Source organism: Seriola aureovittata, chromosome 2 (genome assembly GCF_021018895.1).
Source record: "Seriola aureovittata isolate HTS-2021-v1 ecotype China chromosome 2, ASM2101889v1, whole genome shotgun sequence".
Taxonomy (NCBI): Eukaryota; Metazoa; Chordata; class Actinopteri; order Carangiformes; family Carangidae; genus Seriola; species Seriola aureovittata.
The window spans coordinates 13,356,045-13,373,308 of record NC_079365.1 but is presented as its reverse complement, the minus strand read 5'-3'; the positions used below and the strand labels follow the sequence as shown (position 1 = coordinate 13,373,308).

Genomic DNA, 17,264 nt, shown 5'->3' with positions numbered 1-17,264 from the left:
CCCACTGATGATTCAGTGGAAGATTCAGGTGTGTTATGCTAGTAGCAGCTAATGTAGCTTCTGCCACAAGCCTCAAGTACAGATGTCTAGTAAGCTCACTTCTTCACAACTCCACACCCACAGATTTTCAAACTTGTAGTCATCCAAAACACAACCAACACTGACTCAAGTAACATCACTCGAGGCAATTAATCAGCCTTCCTGCAGCTTTTTATGGAGCCTCGAACAGCTTTAATTAACTCCCCTAGACCTGTAAACAGACTTTAATGCGTACAATGTGGCTCCCCTTTAAAATAAATTCATGTAATATTTCATCTTTAATTGATTAAAGCCAGCTCTCCCATGCTTCCACAGTAAAGACACAAGCAGGCCTAACACCCTTTGCCCCACACCCGTGTATGTGTGTGTATGAATGTGTCATACTTATCAACATCATTATCATATTCATTGAATCCACAGTGGATATATAAAGTATGTTATAATACTAAAAAATAATGCTAAAACTAAAGCTTTAATTATGAATAACTATTACTGCTAATAATAATAATAATATAAACAAATCACAATGATTATCTTCATCACTTATCAGTTACTATAATTATTCATGTGCTTTGATATACTTTTTTTTGTGGAGGATCATTAATACTTGTGTTAATGTTTATAGTCTGTCTACCTGTAGCTGTGCATATATCCATATATGGTGCGGACGTGGTGGTATAGGGCAGAGTGGACTCAGAAAGGGCTGGACATGATGGTGATGATCATAGTTACTGTGTGTGCATTTGAATATGAGTCAAAGCTTTTTTTTTCAGCACATTTGCCTACAGGATTGTGTGTCGTCCTCAGTGATTGGGCAGAACACCGTGAAAGATCCTGAAACATGCAAACACAGGCAAATATGGGGCACTGAGGGGAAGAGGATTGAGGGCCTTTTGTTATCAGATGGGAAATCAGCTGTTGGAGGATCATATAAGCTTTATAAGCAGCCCCTTCAAACAGGAATATCAGGTATGTACTGTTTGTTAATATAGAAATGATTTCATTTGATTGTATAGGCTCTCTGTAGGTTTCCAGTTCAGTTGGATATAAAACTAATCTTGTACAGTTTATCGTGAAAAAAGACACTAAAGATAGAATCTATAGTTTATAGATAATATAAACATTTGTGCTGTTGTGTGCTTTACAATAAGGAAACTATGTTTAATGCACAAGAAATTGTTTTGCATTTGTATTAGGATCATTGTATTAGTATTTCCTCTTCCAGAGAAAGAAAAACAAAGAACAAAAGTGTTCAAGTGAAGCTGAATTCATCCGAGCAACATGGAGTACACGTTCAGAGCCGTAACTCACAGCCCTGGGATTATAATCTGGAGAATCGAGGTAATGTGATTTTAGTTGCTGCAATAATGTCGACTGAAGTTTTATGAAAATCAAAAGAAGAGTTATTGGGCAGCAGTGACTGAACATCTCTAGCTATTAGATTTGAAATGCAGCTTTTTTTTCTTCTTCTTCTCTCTGCGTAACAGAAAATGGAGCTGGTGCAAGTCCCTGAGAAATCTCATGGAAACTTTTATGAGGGTGACTGCTACGTACTTCTATTTGTAAGTCTGTAAGGCTCTGTGTGCCAGGGCTCCAGGATTGTCTAGTAAAGCCTACTGCTGTGTTTGTAGACTTTGCTCTTTAGGCATACAGTGTGTTTTGAATAATGAAGCTGTGACAAAATGTGCTTGTATTTATACTTTTATTTCACATCAGATAGCATCCTCATCTATACACCACCCCACACTGACTGTTTCTCCACTGTTGTTTATCCAGACGCAGAAGTTCAGCAGCTCTCTGTCTTATGATATTCACTACTGGATCGGCTCACAGTCCTCTCAGGATGAACAGGGGGCGGCTGCTGTTTACACCATACAGCTTGATGATTTTTTGGGCTCCACTCCGGTCCAGCATCGTGAGGTTCAGAACCATGAGTCGGGTGCCTTCAGGGGATACTTCAAACAAGGAATAATGTGAGTGAAAGTGTTGGCACAGTAGGCCATCATTTATAGACAGTGAAAGAAACAACAATATATTCATCCTGTCTTTTTTTTAGCTATAAGAAAGGAGGAGTTGCATCAGGTATGAGACACACTGAAACCAACACCTATGATGTCAAGAGGCTGCTTCATGTCAAAGGGAAGAAAAGAGTGATTGCCAAGGAGGTGAGCCTTGCTGCACTGTGGTTATGTAACGTAATGAAAGACAGGAAGCCGTGTAGAAAGAGTGCTTTGTATTTTAATTTGTTTCAGGTGGAGATGAGCTGGAAGAGCTTCAACCTTGGAGATGTGTTTTTGTTGGACATCGGGAAGACTATCGTTCAGTGGAACGGGCCGAAGAGTAACAAACAGGAAAAGCTTAAAGTAAGATTTTTGCGACTTGCATTGGTGCCTGTGTATGTTGTTGGGTGCAAAATTAATTTACTGTTTTGTTTTTGTTGCTTGCGATTTGAATTGTCTGGGAAGATGTTCCATGAACATGATTTTTTTCATCATCATGATCTCCCCAAGTCAGTGCTTGGACCCTGGTGTATCTGCACAAAAAAAAACAATTTGCAATCCAACTCTCTCTAAAGACACAACATTATTTACATGGTACACATTGTAGGTAGACCTTGAAATAGGTCTGACTGTAAGTTCTTTCAGTGCTGACACCAGATCGAAATATCGTATCATATAACTTTTTGGGAACCTGTGAGCTTATTTCCTTCTTCCTTCAAACAGGCTCTGAATTATTCATTATCCCACAAACACTTCAAAACCATTTAATAGTAATGCAGTTAGTGCATCACTTTTAGATCCTGGATATTCACGTTCTAAGCATTTACACACATTTTAGTTAATTAAGTCACATTCAGCTGTTAACTAGCTTACAGTTTGCATGTCCTATAATAACACAGGATTTCTGGTTTCACTTGTTGTTACTCGCCAGAACTGTACTGTAAAAAGGCAAAGGGCATTGGGTCACATCTGGGAGCTCCACCTGTCCCTTGTAGCCTGGATGTTGTCCAGAGTCCTGTCGAAGTTGGAACTTATTTTACTCTATGTCACAAACATGAGGCTCTGGAAGCTGCCAGGACATTGTATCTTTTCTTCTCACTGCTCGACACTTATTAGACTTTCTTAGAGGGTGATTTGTGACACAGTACAACAGAACCGTACTGTAAACTAAAGTGAAATCCATCAGCACTTCTATGGCAATTTTAACAGTTTGTATACCTTTGGTAAGCTAAGTAAAGAGATAAATCAAACAGTTATTGCTGAGTAGTTCCTCATTACTTCATCATCATATTAGAATAAGTTCCTTAACAACAAACCACAGACAGCAGGTTTCAAAGCAAGTATTCTAATCATAACATTCAGGCCACATATATATTAATATTCACATCAGTGTTATTTTGATTCATTGTTTGGAAACCTGCTGTTTCTGATTTGTTGTTAAGGAACTTATTCTAATATAATTAATCAATGAACGCTTGACAACGCTATTTGATGTGTCACTTTATGTAGTAAAGCTATACAAGCTGGAAAAACAATGGACCATCATTTATGGTTCGGTTCTGTTGTACTGTGTTGCAAATTAGCCTCTAAGAAATGATAACAAGTGTCTAATAAGTGGGAAATAAAGATGCAGCTTAATGTTTGTGGACGGGAGTACCGGAGTTGAGTAAGTATGACAACCTCCGCGGGACTCTTGACAATATCCAGACTGCAAAGAACGAGTGGATCACCTGGATGTTAGTTCAAGGTTTTCTTCCAATGAGCAGAAAATGACCCAGTAAGCGAGTGGGACTATGTTAAATTGTTTGGTCCTAAGTATATTTACTGTCTAATAAAGATCACATCATTTCCAGTTTTGTCTAAGTTGATACAAAGTCTTGTTGCATCTTATTAGTGTACGGTAAAATTAAGTGTGACCAGATTTCTAAGAATCCAGCGCAGAAAGTCTGAAATGAAAAGCAGAAAACACTGGTATTTGTACAATTGACCATTTCAGTCTTTTAGTTCTTTCTACAGTAGATGTGTGCCTGTGTAAAGTTACTGAATGAGTCAAAACCACAGCTTGTGGCAACATATTTTAGTACACTGGACACAACATGACATTTGCACATTGTTAATACTTCACTTTTGAAATAGACTGTGAAATTTGTCCTAAGATTATAGGTGAAGTCTGGATTGTGTTGTACTGTACCTCTGCTTCTCAGGGCATGTTGTTGGCCAAAGACATCCGAGACAGAGAGAAAGGCGGTCGGGCAGAGATCAGAGTGGTCGAGGGTGAGGCAGAGAGCAACTCTCTTCACAGCATGAGGATCCTGAATGATGTTCTTGGTGAAAGAACCTCCACGCTGACAGACGGATCTCCTGATGAAACCGTTGACCTGGAACAGAAGTCAAAGCTCACACTTTACCAGTGAGCTGCTCCCTGATCTGTGTTATCCTAAATGTCTCATGTAGTCTGTGGGTGAGGATCCATCCATATTCAGTTAAAGTGTTGTTTATCTTTATTTCTTTCTGCCTTTATGTCAGCGTGTCAGATGCTGATGGCAAGATGAAGGTCACAGAAGTTGCTACCAGACCACTGGTTCAGGATCTGCTCAACCATGATGTGAGTTGGTGCAATACTGACTAAATGTAGGATGCATATAATTTACGTTATGGGCACAACTAGATGCATCGGAGTGCCACTATAAAACTTGATCCATCTAGTTTGACATTTCACTTTTCCTATACAAGCTAAAGGCTTTAAATTCTTGACACTGCAGGGTGAAGATAAAATATTTTACTAACTGATGTATGAAATAAGTTGGTTTTGTATACTTAGTGTAATGATCATTTTAGGACTGCTACTTCCTGGACCAGGGAGGGACGAAGATCTATGTATGGAAGGGGAAGAAAGCAAACAAAGCTGAGAGACAGGCTGCTATGGGCAGAGCTTTGGTAAGTGACACTACATCATTAGCTTGTGTTTGATTGATCTGGCATGACGTATTTATTTTCTTGTGTTGAATTCCACTTTTACAGGAATTCATCAAAGCAAAAAACTACCCCATCACTACCAATGTGGAGACGGTGAATGACGGGGCGGAGTCAGCTCTTTTCAAGCAGCTGTTCAAGAGGTGGACAGTAAAGGACCAGACTCAAGGAATGGGCAAAAAGCACACGAGAGGGAAAGTGGGTACGTACCTTTGTTTGTAAATCCACAGAAATAACAACAAGCAAAAAATGACATGCACATTTTTCTTTGAATAAAAACTTTGTAGGTTGTTGATTTATGATTTATTGCTGTCTGCTTTAGCTCACATCACACAGGAGAAATTTGATGCCACTCTGATGCACAGGATGCCAGAAGTTGCTGCACAGGAGCGAATGGTGGACAATGGCACAGGTCAAGTGGAGGTATTTGTGACTACTCTGAATTTAATTTTAGTCACACTGTATCAGGTTTGTCCGTCCATCAGTCTGTCAGTCCAATATTTTGGTACAGAATCAAATATCCTGACATTTCGAGTATGAATCACTCACGTCCATCATCTATCAATCAGTTCATGATTGATACCTCAAAAACTGACTGAACAGCTGGAGGCCAGCTACTTTGAGATTAATGGATGCTACATTTAGCACTGACATGCTAAATGTGATCATTGTACCACAGTAGCTGCTGCATGTTCATACTAAGTGTTGGTGGCAGGCTGTATGTCAAACATTCAGTAGTTGTTGGGATGCCTGTCAACATGCTAACTGCAGACATCTTACCATGCTAATGTCAGCAAGTTAGTACATTACATTGGCATTCAGGCCAAAGTGCAGCTAAGCAGGCTAAAGTAAGCAGGAAAGCTAGGTGCAGTTGAGACAAAGGCTGCGTCTGCAGTCACTCACTACTCCCTATATTGTCCCTTCTGTAGTGCTGTCCGAATGTGTAGTGAAAATCATTACACCCTATATAGTGGACTCAGCTGAGACAAATATTTTTTTATCCTGTTATCCCGTTATGGGAAATAATAGAGCTTTGTTTCCTCGAGATAACGGGATGATTTTCTGGAGAGAACAAAGCTTCATTATCTCGAGATAACGGGATAGAAAAATATTTGTGTACATCTCTGTACATAGTATCCCACAATGCATCATAGAAAGTAGTGTACAAACAATGGGTATTAATCTGGCCCTGCTGACAAAATACAGCATAGTTCAATGAAAACGGAGCCAAGTTTGACAGTGTAGAGCTGACCAGCACAAAATGAATGTTTTCCTTTGTTTTTTACAAGTAGTCCAGGACAGCAAGGTTAGCTCATTTCTTCATGCATCCAACATTTTTTTTTTCTGGGGTGTAATGTTACAGCCTCTTGGGGCCACTAGTGTGGCTACAAACTTTGCACAACTCTGACACACATCGGAGAGAAACATGCTGCTGATGAGGTTTGTTTGAAACTTTCAGTGCTTCAGGCCTCGTGTCTATCTACTTCACAGAAAAGACAACTGCTCAGACATCACTGGACCTCAGCCAGTGCTGTGCAGCAACACTTTTCTGCCATTTGTGTTTCAGAGTTAATTTACCTTTTTGATGTACCGCAGGTGTGGAGGATTGAGGATCTGGAGCTTGTGCCCGTGGACCCTCAATGGCACGGATACTTCTATGGAGGAGACTGCTACTTGATCCTCTACACTTACTTGGTTAACAACAAGCAGTGTTACCTGCTCTACATATGGCAGGTGAGGATGTACAAATTAAGTTTCTTACAAAGTGGCTGAAGATAAAATGGAGACATTTTGTCCTCCACATTCCCTGCTTTGGATTTTTCTGATTGTCATTTATATTATAATTATTTTAGGGGCGTCATGCAACACAGGATGAACTGGCAGCCTCGGCATTTCAGGCCGTGGACTTGGATCAGAAGTACGGTGGTGAACCAGTCCAAGTGAGAATAACCATGGGCAAAGAACCAAGACACTTTATGGCGATCTTCAAGGGTAAAATGGTCATCTTTGAGGTATGACTGTTGACCACATTTACAGTCATTTCTTTGGAATCATTGTGTTTGTTAAGTTTTTTAATTTACAGGCTTGTAAATTGTTTTAGAGTTTTTATAACAGTGAAGAATATGTCCTCTCTTGTTTTGAAGGGGGGCACGTCTAGAAAAGGATCTTCTGACCCAGAGCCTCCGATAAGATTGTTCCAGGTCCACGGCTCTGACCCATTCAACACAAAAGCCATTGAGGTCCCTGCGCTGGCCACGTCTCTGAACTCCAATGATGTGTTTTTACTAAAGAGCCAATCAGGAATTTATCTGTGGTACGGAAAGGTAAGATGGAGTTAAGATAAGAGAGAATTACAATACAACACGCTTCTTTTGTGGTATTTATCTTGTAATACTGTATCAGTGAATCAGCTATTAAATTAAAGTAAAATAGAAATATACTATATGGCCATTAGTATGCGGATACCCAGATTCAGATAGATTTCTTTGCTGTTGTCTGGGGCTGTTTTTCATGATTTGGAGTAGGCTTTGGGGAATGATCATGATTATTCCCCTCTGCACAAAGTCAGGTCAATAAAGAATAATATCTCCATAATTTGTTGGGTGTCCACAAACTTTTGTCTATACAATTGTAAGTATTTATGCCGGAAAAGTGTAAACATGTTCTCACCCTGTTAATGTAAACTGTTTTGATTTGTATTTGATCAGATGAGATCATGATGTCAAACTTTCAACACTGTTATTTTTTAAAAGTTTAAGTTATTGATAAGGTGTAACTGATTATTTTTTTTACAAGGGATCAAATGGAGATGAGAGGGCCATGGCGAGGGAGGCCAGCTCTGTGATTGGCCAAAATGGATCAGAGGAGATTGTGGCAGAGGGTCAGGAGTCCGTTGAATTCTGGGAGTTGCTTGGAGGCAAAGCTCCATATGCTAGTGACAAGAGGTAATGATTATAATACTAATGCTAATGTTGAAAAGCCAGGTGCAAGTGCATTACTCTTATAGTGGGAACAATGAAGAGGAAACACATCTGTTCTATATGTTTCGTTATGTGTTGTCGTCCACAGACTTCAGCAGATGGTTTTAGACCACGAGCCACGTCTGTTTGAGTGCTCCAACAAGACAGGCCGATTCATCGTGACCGAGGTGACTCAGTTCACACAGGACGACCTCAGTGAGGAGGATGTCATGTTACTGGACACGTGGGATCAGGTATGAGGTGACACTGTTTGTGACAACTACTCACAAACTTTGAAATTGTCTTCTTTCTTTTTTTGATCAATTCCGAGTTTTGCTGTAAATCTTTTTTTCCCCCCTAACTCTGTTATCTCTTCAGGTGTTTCTCTGGATTGGTAAAGAGGCCAATGAGGTTGAGCGCAAAGAAGCAGTGGTTATAAGCCAAGAGTACCTGTACACCCACCCAGGCGACAGAGATCAAGACACCCCCATCGTCATGGTGAAGCAAGGGTTCGAGCCACCCACCTTCACTGGGTGGTTCACAGCCTGGGATCCGTCCATATGGAGTGTGAGTGTTTTGGTTTTTGAATGAAATAGGGCATTGACATGCACATTGACGAGTAAAACACATACGCTAACAAACATGTCTTTCTCTCAGGGAGGAAAGAGCTATGAGGAGTTGAGGAAGGAGTTTGGAGATGCAGCATCAACTGTTGACGTCACAAATGTATGTGTTCATTTCTCAAGCTTTTTAACCCACAGAAACTGTTGCTTTCCTCATGGTGTGCTGTGTAATTTGAATTTTTGTTTACATTAGATACCAAAATCTTACCATTCTTCTTCATAGCAATGGTTTGGGTAAAGAGGTTATATGATTGTAAACTAAGCAAAGGGTCGTTTAAGGTGTTCTTGTGTTGTAAGCTTTGCTTCCAGTCTTACCTCAGACATCACTAGCATTACCGGCTGGTTAGTAATTCCTACTTTTGAATTCTGAGTGACATGCCATAATTAAAATAACAATGAAGACTTTGTTCCAAGTTAGTTTCTGCTACACAACTTTTATAACATCCAGGGACCGGAATCAAAAAAAGGACAAAAATCTACAAAAACTGTAACTGGAGTTGTCATTTCAGTGTCACAAGAGTAAGAGATAAATTAATGAAGATATCTTTGTTCCTTTAATGTGAATCTCCAGGAGCAGAACTCTGCTGAAAGGGAGAAATACTTTCAGCCCTTTCCACCTGAAACTCTGGTCAACAAGCTCGCCAGTGAACTGCCTGAGGGTGTTGACCCAACCCAGAAAGAGGTTAGTCTGTGTGTGTGTGTGTGTGTGTGTGTGTGTGTGTGTGTGTGTGTGTGTAGGAATTTCCTTAAGAAAACCTCAATTAACACCTACGAAAAGATTAGTTCATTATTGATTGATTCTTAAAAACTTTATTTCCATATGTGCTGAATTGTAATCTGTCTGTAGACACATTTCACATTTTCATGTAGCTGAACTATTGTCTCTATTTTTTCTACAATTAGTACAAAATCTTTATTTCTAGAAGCCTCCCAGGAAATATTCAAAACTGCAGGTCCACAAAAAAAATCTTTACCATTAATTTTCTCTAAAGTCTTGAGGTTATTATCAGTATCTGCCATGTGTGATTCAGTTATTTTATTTTCATGAACTACTTGATACTTTGTGGAGTTGTTTTTCAAACTTGTTATACAGTATTTTGTGAACTGCGTTTCAGAAACACCTCAATGACTCCGACTTCAGCAACACATTTGGGATCACCAAAGATGAGTTTGTGCGCCTGCCACAGTGGAAACAGCTTAAAATGAAGAAAGAAAAAGGGATGTTTTGATATTTTTATTATTACTTAAAGCCATCTTTAAGTCTCTCTTTGTGTTCTCTCCCCTTATTGATTTTCCACTTGATGAATCTTTTTGTTAACCTATTTGAGGGCAGGACTCAATTTCTCTTCATGCCCTGCATATACTGTGATCCATACATTTGTCTCAAATCACTGCAGTACAAGTCTATACTGTGTGATTTTTTAACCTGATGTTATACAAGGACACTTGTAGCTATTGTAATAATATTATTTGTAATCTCAATGCGAATTTTTTTTTTTTAAAACAGCATTTTATCCAACCCAGCACAGTAACAAATACTTAATTTACAGAGGCTACACTTTTATAAACCTTGAGCTCAGTCATAAACAGCAACTCAAATGTCCACGACTCTGATTTCCCTTTTAAGTAAACGTCTACTTTGCCATCTGTTGGCCAAATGATATTACAGCATGTGAGGTTAAATAAAAATACTTATGTTTAAAACCCCAAAGTTCCTTCACTTACCTGCAAGAGAGAGAGTGTGAGATCTTAATATCATTGAGTAATGTGGATAATATGAACATTTGAAGGGTGTTTTTGTTTGTTTTGGTCTGTTTTTCTTTTTTTTTGGAAAACTCTTCACCTGTGTTAATATTTGTTTCTGTTTTGGAAAATGAAGTGTGCAGAATTAGCTGTTAGCAGTTCCTTTTTGCTATTCATCATTAGAAGTGCTGACAAATATCACAAATAACACAATTACTTTTACACTCAAGTGTTCAAAATCCTGCCTCATTTGACCATATTCTCAGGATCAGGATGTCATTATCAGTTGTTTTTTTCACAATTATAAAATCCTGTAATTATGAGATAGTCATAATCTTGAGATACGGAATTCATAATTATGAGATAATACAACACACTTCTGTAGGAAAGTGATTCATTTTTGATTACTTTCAATTATATTTTCTGTACAGTTTACATTCAGTTTCGTCTAACATACTCTGAAGGCACCACAAAAACTGTGCTGATTTTCAGCATCACAAACCTCCAAAACTCTTAAAGTATTATATTTTCTTTAAAAGCTTCCTCTGACATTCATCTAATCATAATAACTTTAGGAATCATTCTGGGGTTTGTTCACCTCCATTTGTAAAACACAAGCCGATGAGAATTCTTGCAGGAAATTGCTGCGACATTCCTGCATCGGTTCAAGATATTTCGTTTTGAATGTTTTGAATATTTTAAATAGAAGTCAACACAAATCACTAACCAACACCAGCATTCTTAACTCTTTTTATTTTGATATGTCTGAAATGTTATATCAGGTACAAGTATAAATTTATGTCATTTACTGTAACATCTGAACATTCAATTCAAAGCTCAGGAGTCAAAAATATTTAGACTCATAAAATGCACTGAAGTACAGTAAGAACATATTTTTTGCATTGTTGTCTGAAAGTAAAACACAAAAACAATTTGTTTACTCAATACAATATCAAAAGTCACTGCTGTGTGTCCCAGTATCAGGGAAGCAGTTTTCCCTGATATTGTGACATTACAAAAAAAAGCTGTTGACTAAACAGGAAATGGACTTGTTGATGACACAGTAACAGTAATTTCCCATCAGCTCACTTTGTGTAAAAAGAGCAAGTCATCTGAGCTGCTTGTGACTCCAGTGGTCTGTGAACAATGGCAGTCGGCACAACAGAGAATCAAGTATTGGCATGTGAACCAGCATTGTTTTGAAACAGGCATGTGTGATTAAAGTAATGCAAAAGACAAACAATAGGCTTAAACCTGAAACATCATATGCAGCTAAATACAGCAACTGCAAACGTTCTACCTTTTTTCAGATTTCCATAAATGTATTAATATCTTTACACTTTTGTCAACCAACTGTACGGCAGAATCACTTATCAAAATTGTGATTTTCATTTAAAATATTTCAGTGTCACATGATATGTTCCCTCAATACTGTTGTAAAAGATCCAACTCAGGAATGATGCATGTTTTGCAAACAAAATTAAAATTGAAAATGCTTTTAATAAACCAATTTTTCGCAGTAAACAACTTATTTTAATAATACTTTGATCTAAGTGTGTGAAAGTACTGCATGCAAAAGTACTATTAAATGACAGATCAATTCATGTGTAGTTTGGAAATCAATATTCATTAGCAGTTGCTCATGCAAACTATTACAAATGAGGTGAAAGAGTCTACTCTTGCCTCAAGCATTACAAAAAAAATGTAACATTGTAAAAAAATACACATAAAAATTGCGATTAAATACAGTGTGTACAGCAATCAAAGACATCCAAAGAGACTTATTTCAGCAAGTTTCACTGCAAATGTGCAAACATACAGTATCACCATGCAGTCAGAGAGAAAACAGCCTGCGGCAGGTCAGCTGTTTATTTCCCGCTGACGTGTTTGGTTATAAAGGGAATGTTGTTTCTAATGTAATCTGACAATTTTTTTGCCACAATACAAGAACTTTAGAAAGTGCAAATGCAGCCAATTTCCCCAAATTTTCAAAACAAAACAGGAACAAGGGACAGTATGAAAATAAAATTTAAAAAAATGTTCTTGTGGAATCAGTGAGACAGTAAATAGATGGCATTTCCCTTATGTAAAAAAATCCCTTTCTTGTAACCTTCGCCTTTGATTATCAGTATCTAATCTTAGCTGTCAAGGAGCAATGTCAAACATGACGTAAACCTTCTTTACAGTGAGCTCTACAACTGAGGACAGTCAGACCAAATATCTTTAACTGCAGATGATGTTAACTTATTGTATGCAAGACTATACTCGTCCCATTTTGAAAAGCAAATTTAATTGCTAAAATGGTCGGACTACATGTGCAGGTATGGTTGAAGGCGTAACAGCAACAGTCCCTGTCCAAATACTTACAGAGCTCACTGTATTTTGTACACAGGTAAATCCTGATTTGTGTCTTGGCAGCTGTTAGTGTACAAACAAACTTTCTTAAAAGAGGACCAAAGAGATAAACAGCCAAGGCAGCATGGAGTAATTCCATGTGTATACACAGATAAAAAAAAAAAACAATTAAGACAGACATTAAAAGACATAATTGTCAAATTATATAAAGTAGTCATTTGTGGAAATGGTAAACCACCTGGATCCTGAGTTTCTTTATTGTGAATTGAAGTGAATCTTAATTTATACTACAGTGTATTACAGAAAGGGCTGCAACTAATGACTTTTTTCATTATAAATTAATCTGTAGATTATTTTTTTTAGAATAATCAATAGGAAACTCTGTCTATAACATGATGATTATGATAATAAAAAATGATCATTACAATTTTTTAGAGCCCAAAGTTTTGTCTTCACCAGTGTTTGTTCCACCAGTAATCCATAAAGTAAAGCAGCAAATCCTCATTTGAGAAGCTGAAACCAGCGTGTGTTTGGCATTCTTGCTTGAAGAATGACTGAAACAATTAACTGATTATCTAAATCGCTGAAGGCAATTTTCCTTTGATCAATTAAAGATTTATCGTTGCAGCTCTAATTACAGTAACTCTGGGTGTTGTCGACAGCTGCAAAGTTAAGAACATGAAGATCAGATTTTGATAACTAGCAAAGAGCTCTTGAATTTGACCAAATGATCAATGATAATCTCTGTCCTTTTCCCCAGCAGTAGATAAAACTGATGAAGTTAAGACACAACGCAGGCGTCAGGGCTTTTGGGGTCTTGGGTCTCGCCGTCTTTGACCTGACAGTTGTTGGTTGGACGTTTCTCTTTATTTTCTGAATCATCAGGCAGCTCCAAAGTGTCGCCATCCCCTGGAAAGATCCTGTCCTGCTCTGGAGTCTCAGCAGATGCATCCTCATAGGCACTTAAGTTGTCTGAGTCGTTCCTGTCCGGCGAAGGATCTCGTCCGTCATCGACACCATTTTCGTAAGGCCTCCGGAGAACCCCGTCTTCAGAGTCGAGATTGTCCAGTGCAAGAGAGGGTATGTGGGCCAGGGGCTTATTGACCATCCTCCGCGGCTTTGTCAGGTCACTTCCTTCTTCCTCTGCCTCTTCACCCTGACTCTCCTCCTCAGACGCTTGACCTCTGTTTTCACTGCTGCGAGGTTCACTCAGGGACGAGTCTTCTCTGTGTGCAGCTTGTCCTTGTCTCGTTGCCCCGTCTTCACTTCCATGTCTGTTCACAGGAGCAGATGGTTTATTCCTTTCCTGCAAAGAAAAATTTAATTGTGGATTAGTAAATCAAGAGCCTTTTCAGATAAAAATAAAAATATAATTACATTTGAAAATTAATGTGATGCATTTTAATTCCAATTGCAATGTGTACAAACTTGAATGTGAGATTTAAACATGAAAAAAATTAGTTTTAGAAGGAATAATTCAATGTCATTTTTGGCGACATTACTCTGTGATGTTTCGTTATATTCTTATTTCATCTGTCACGTTACCTCTTTTAATCTCTCCACCTCTTGCATCAGAGAGCAGACCATGCTCTCCAGCTTCCTCTTGGCCTCCCTCTCTCGTGCCAACTCCTACAAATGCAGAGAGACGCGGTCGCATCATGAGACGACCAGCAGCTTGTTGGTTTTAAACGTACTTGTTACAATTAGGAACAAAAGTGAAGTGGTGTTTCAGTTTTGGTGAGGCCTCAGCATACCAAAGTAGCCTGTCCAGCTTCCCTCTGGGCCTCAGCCAACAGCTCCTCTACGCCCTCCAGTGTGTCCTGCAGGACATCCACCTGGAACAACAGAGCCTCTCGCTCGACCTCCAGCCCACGCAGCTCCTGCACCACCTCATCATAGCTGGCCTGCAGCTCCAGCTACGCCACAAACACAGTTACAAATCAGTGTGGGCAATTTCAGAGGAACACGTGACAGTCAGTGGGAGGGCGAGTGTTTAGTGAGCTCTGAGGTGGGAGGCCTAATCTGGAAGCATGACAATCCCTCCATATGTAAAGGAATCATCTAATAATCACCAATATTATCAATAATAATATCACATCCATAAGAATCATCTAATAATATACCTGACAGAACAACTAGTGAACAAATAGTTTAATAGTTTATAATTATAATAACCATCATTATATTCATAATAATAAAAGCAGTAAGAAATAGTCACCATTTCTGGGAGTCCCATGTAGAGATCCTGGTCAGATTGCTGAAAGGAGAAAATGTAAAAAGCAAGTTCATTAGTAAATGAAACTTTTTTCTTTTTGATTACATTAAATGAAGACAAACGGGGCTGTAGAGGAGCATTTGATGTTCATCCTCTCATACACCCAAAATAATAATAACATAAACTTATGTGTGAAACATTACTTGAAAATGATGGTGTTAAAAATTACCATACACTTGATTGACAAATTTAATAATCATAAGTTTTCATGAAGGAAATCTTATTATATTATATAAAATGTTTAAAAATTCTGTTCCTGTTACTAAGTCCTGTCTTTACTTGGACTGATGATATCACAGACAAGAGCCTTCAGTTTGAGTTGTTAGACCTTTTTCACAGACAACATTTTGACACGTCACAGTAGAAAAAAATAGATAATAATAAATAAATAATTAAAATGAATGATGACTGAATTACATTTAACTACTTCATTTCTGGAAAATTTCAGCTATAATTGCAACTCCAAACTTTTTACCAAACACTATTACTGCTAAGTGGCGTCTTCATAGTATTTTGATTGAACACTTGATCGACCCTAGTTTTTCATTTTATGTTCATGTAGTTGATCCTCTGGTGTCTCACAATCTAATGGGTCTCAGGTTTCGTTACACTGAAATCCCAGCTATCAAAACATGTGACCTATGTAAATACTGTTGACGCACCATGTTTGATAATAGCTCTCAGTATGTGATAAAGTATGATGTAAATGCTTGTTGTGGCAACACGGTCTCAGGTCTCAATAAATGACCTACTAAGACGCTTAAACTGGCTTTTTTTCACATTAGACTCACAATTTTTTCCTTAGTACTGGTAAATTAGAGGAAAACAGCACACAGCACCAGAAATAGCAAATATTAAGCTGTACGTCAGTCAGCATAAGTATTATCATATAAATGTACTTAAATCATCAAAAGTAAAAGTACTGATGTCCCCTGTGAATAATGTGTTATCATATAAGAGCTGGTCAAGGTGGGGCTGGAGTTCCCAACCTAGGTGTCCTACAAAGAGTCTTGAGATGATTAATGAGGTAACAAAGACAAACAAAGCTCTAACAAATGATTGTATATTCATAGATTTCTCCAATCTTCAATATGTGGAGGATCGTGGATACATTTTCTTTATTTTATGCTTGCACATTGAATGGCCTCTGTGTATGATAATGTGCTATACAAATAAATTTGCCTTGCCTTTAGGCCTCAAATAGCTAATTAAAATTAGACAATGTAAGAAATGTAAAGGGGAAATGCCCCAATTAGACATCACAACTCAACACGTTTGGGAACCACTTGCTTAATCTTTAACATTGTGTTGGATTTTATGAGCTTATCATATGTGAAAACTTAATTTGCTGCTGTTTAACTACTAACCACAGTTGTCAAATTAGTGCAGTGTAAATAAAAAAAAAGCTATGAAGTAGAATGAAATGGAAATGCCCAAGTAAAGTACACGTACATGAGAGCATGTACAGTTACTGTGCACCACTGATCGTTAAGAAGTGGGTAAACTGCAGATAATCAGGACCCCGGTCAGGTTAGATAAGGTGGAGGTATTACAGTGTAACTACAGGTGGCCACCCCCTGGCTCCTGAGCGTGACGTCTGGCTCCTACCTGGCTGTCGCTCCTCCTCTTCAGGGTGCCTGGTCGGCTGTCGCTTCGTGTCAGACGCCTGGATGAACTCTCAGTCTGATGATAAAGAGACAAAGACACATCTCAAGCAGAGCCCGGGATCACGTACAGCCGCAACAAAAACAACAACACATGGAGTCAGCTTCTAATGGGGAAGTGGTCCGAAGAAACAGGCCTGTTCAAAACAACTGGTTCTTTATCTGAGCCGCTGTTCGTCTTAAACCGCAAACAAAACGTCTTAACGTCTCACTGACTCCGTATTTCTAACGTAAATAGATTTAAAACACTGAAATTGAAGCATAAACCAGTCGTGACGTTAGCTTTAGCTCTACACAAACCCTCTCGCCGCCGACGCCGTGATTTCCCTCGGCTCACCTCTTTTATAATGCTGCGGAGAGACTCGTCCTCGCTCAGTCCCCGAGAAAACGTCCGCTTCTTTGGAGAACCACTGCTGTCCAGCGTGACTGAATGCATTTTTATGGTTTATATTAAGCCTTTGTTTATGTAAGAGACACCTCCGAGCTCTCTGGGTGAAGTGGTGTTTGGTGTTTGTCTCCTACGCAGCAGCAGCAATGAGTGCACTGTCGACGCCCAGGCCGTGACCTACGGAAAGCCACGGGGACCAGATTGTCTTGAACACCGCCGTCACTCCGCCCACATTCACAGAAAA

At 38.7% G+C, this 17,264-nt stretch overlaps 2 protein-coding genes across 2 annotated transcripts; one reads left to right on the top strand and one right to left on the bottom strand.

Annotated features, from left to right (window-relative positions):
• The first annotated feature begins 855 nt into the window (after positions 1 to 855).
• Positions 856 to 10,979, top strand: avil (advillin). The gene is made up of 20 exons (XM_056364524.1): positions 856 to 1,008; positions 1,265 to 1,380; positions 1,527 to 1,601; positions 1,816 to 2,012; positions 2,096 to 2,204; positions 2,292 to 2,402; positions 4,244 to 4,449; positions 4,566 to 4,644; positions 4,878 to 4,976; positions 5,061 to 5,214; positions 5,335 to 5,435; positions 6,609 to 6,746; positions 6,866 to 7,024; positions 7,157 to 7,336; positions 7,809 to 7,957; positions 8,082 to 8,226; positions 8,351 to 8,539; positions 8,630 to 8,698; positions 9,167 to 9,277; positions 9,711 to 10,979. Exons 2-20 carry the CDS (start codon positions 1,321 to 1,323, stop codon positions 9,822 to 9,824), a joined length of 2,445 nt encoding a protein of 814 aa, XP_056220499.1. The 5' UTR covers positions 856 to 1,008; positions 1,265 to 1,320; the 3' UTR covers positions 9,825 to 10,979.
• A 95-nt stretch (positions 10,980 to 11,074) lies between these two features.
• si:ch1073-456m8.1 (leucine-rich repeat flightless-interacting protein 1) lies at positions 11,075 to 17,221 on the bottom strand. The gene is made up of 6 exons (XM_056364570.1): positions 16,970 to 17,221; positions 16,577 to 16,651; positions 14,912 to 14,950; positions 14,448 to 14,609; positions 14,239 to 14,322; positions 11,075 to 13,999 (listed from the first exon to the last, which is right to left on the bottom strand). Exons 1-6 carry the CDS (start codon positions 17,066 to 17,068, stop codon positions 13,475 to 13,477), a joined length of 984 nt encoding a protein of 327 aa, XP_056220545.1. The 5' UTR covers positions 17,069 to 17,221; the 3' UTR covers positions 11,075 to 13,474.
• Positions 17,222 to 17,264: the final 43 nt, after the last annotated feature.

Excerpts from the sequence above, each read along its gene's own strand:
- avil (XM_056364524.1), top strand. The coding sequence starts at position 1,321 with ATGGAGTACACGTTCAGAGCCGTAACTCACAGCCCTGGGATTATAATC. Across the intron at positions 1,381-1,526 it reads TTATAATCTGGAGAATCGAG|AAAATGGAGCTGGTGCAAGT; the intron begins GTAATGTGATTT and ends TCTGCGTAACAG. Across the intron at positions 8,540-8,629 it reads GGGATCCGTCCATATGGAGT|GGAGGAAAGAGCTATGAGGA; the intron begins GTGAGTGTTTTG and ends TCTTTCTCTCAG.
- si:ch1073-456m8.1 (XM_056364570.1), bottom strand. The coding sequence starts at position 17,068 with ATGCATTCAGTCACGCTGGACAGCAGTGGTTCTCCAAAGAAGCGGACG. Across the intron at positions 16,652-16,969 it reads TCCGCAGCATTATAAAAGAG|ACTGAGAGTTCATCCAGGCG; the intron begins GTGAGCCGAGGG and ends CTTTATCATCAG. Across the intron at positions 14,000-14,238 it reads AGGTGGAGAGATTAAAAGAG|GAAAGGAATAAACCATCTGC; the intron begins GTAACGTGACAG and ends TTTTCTTTGCAG.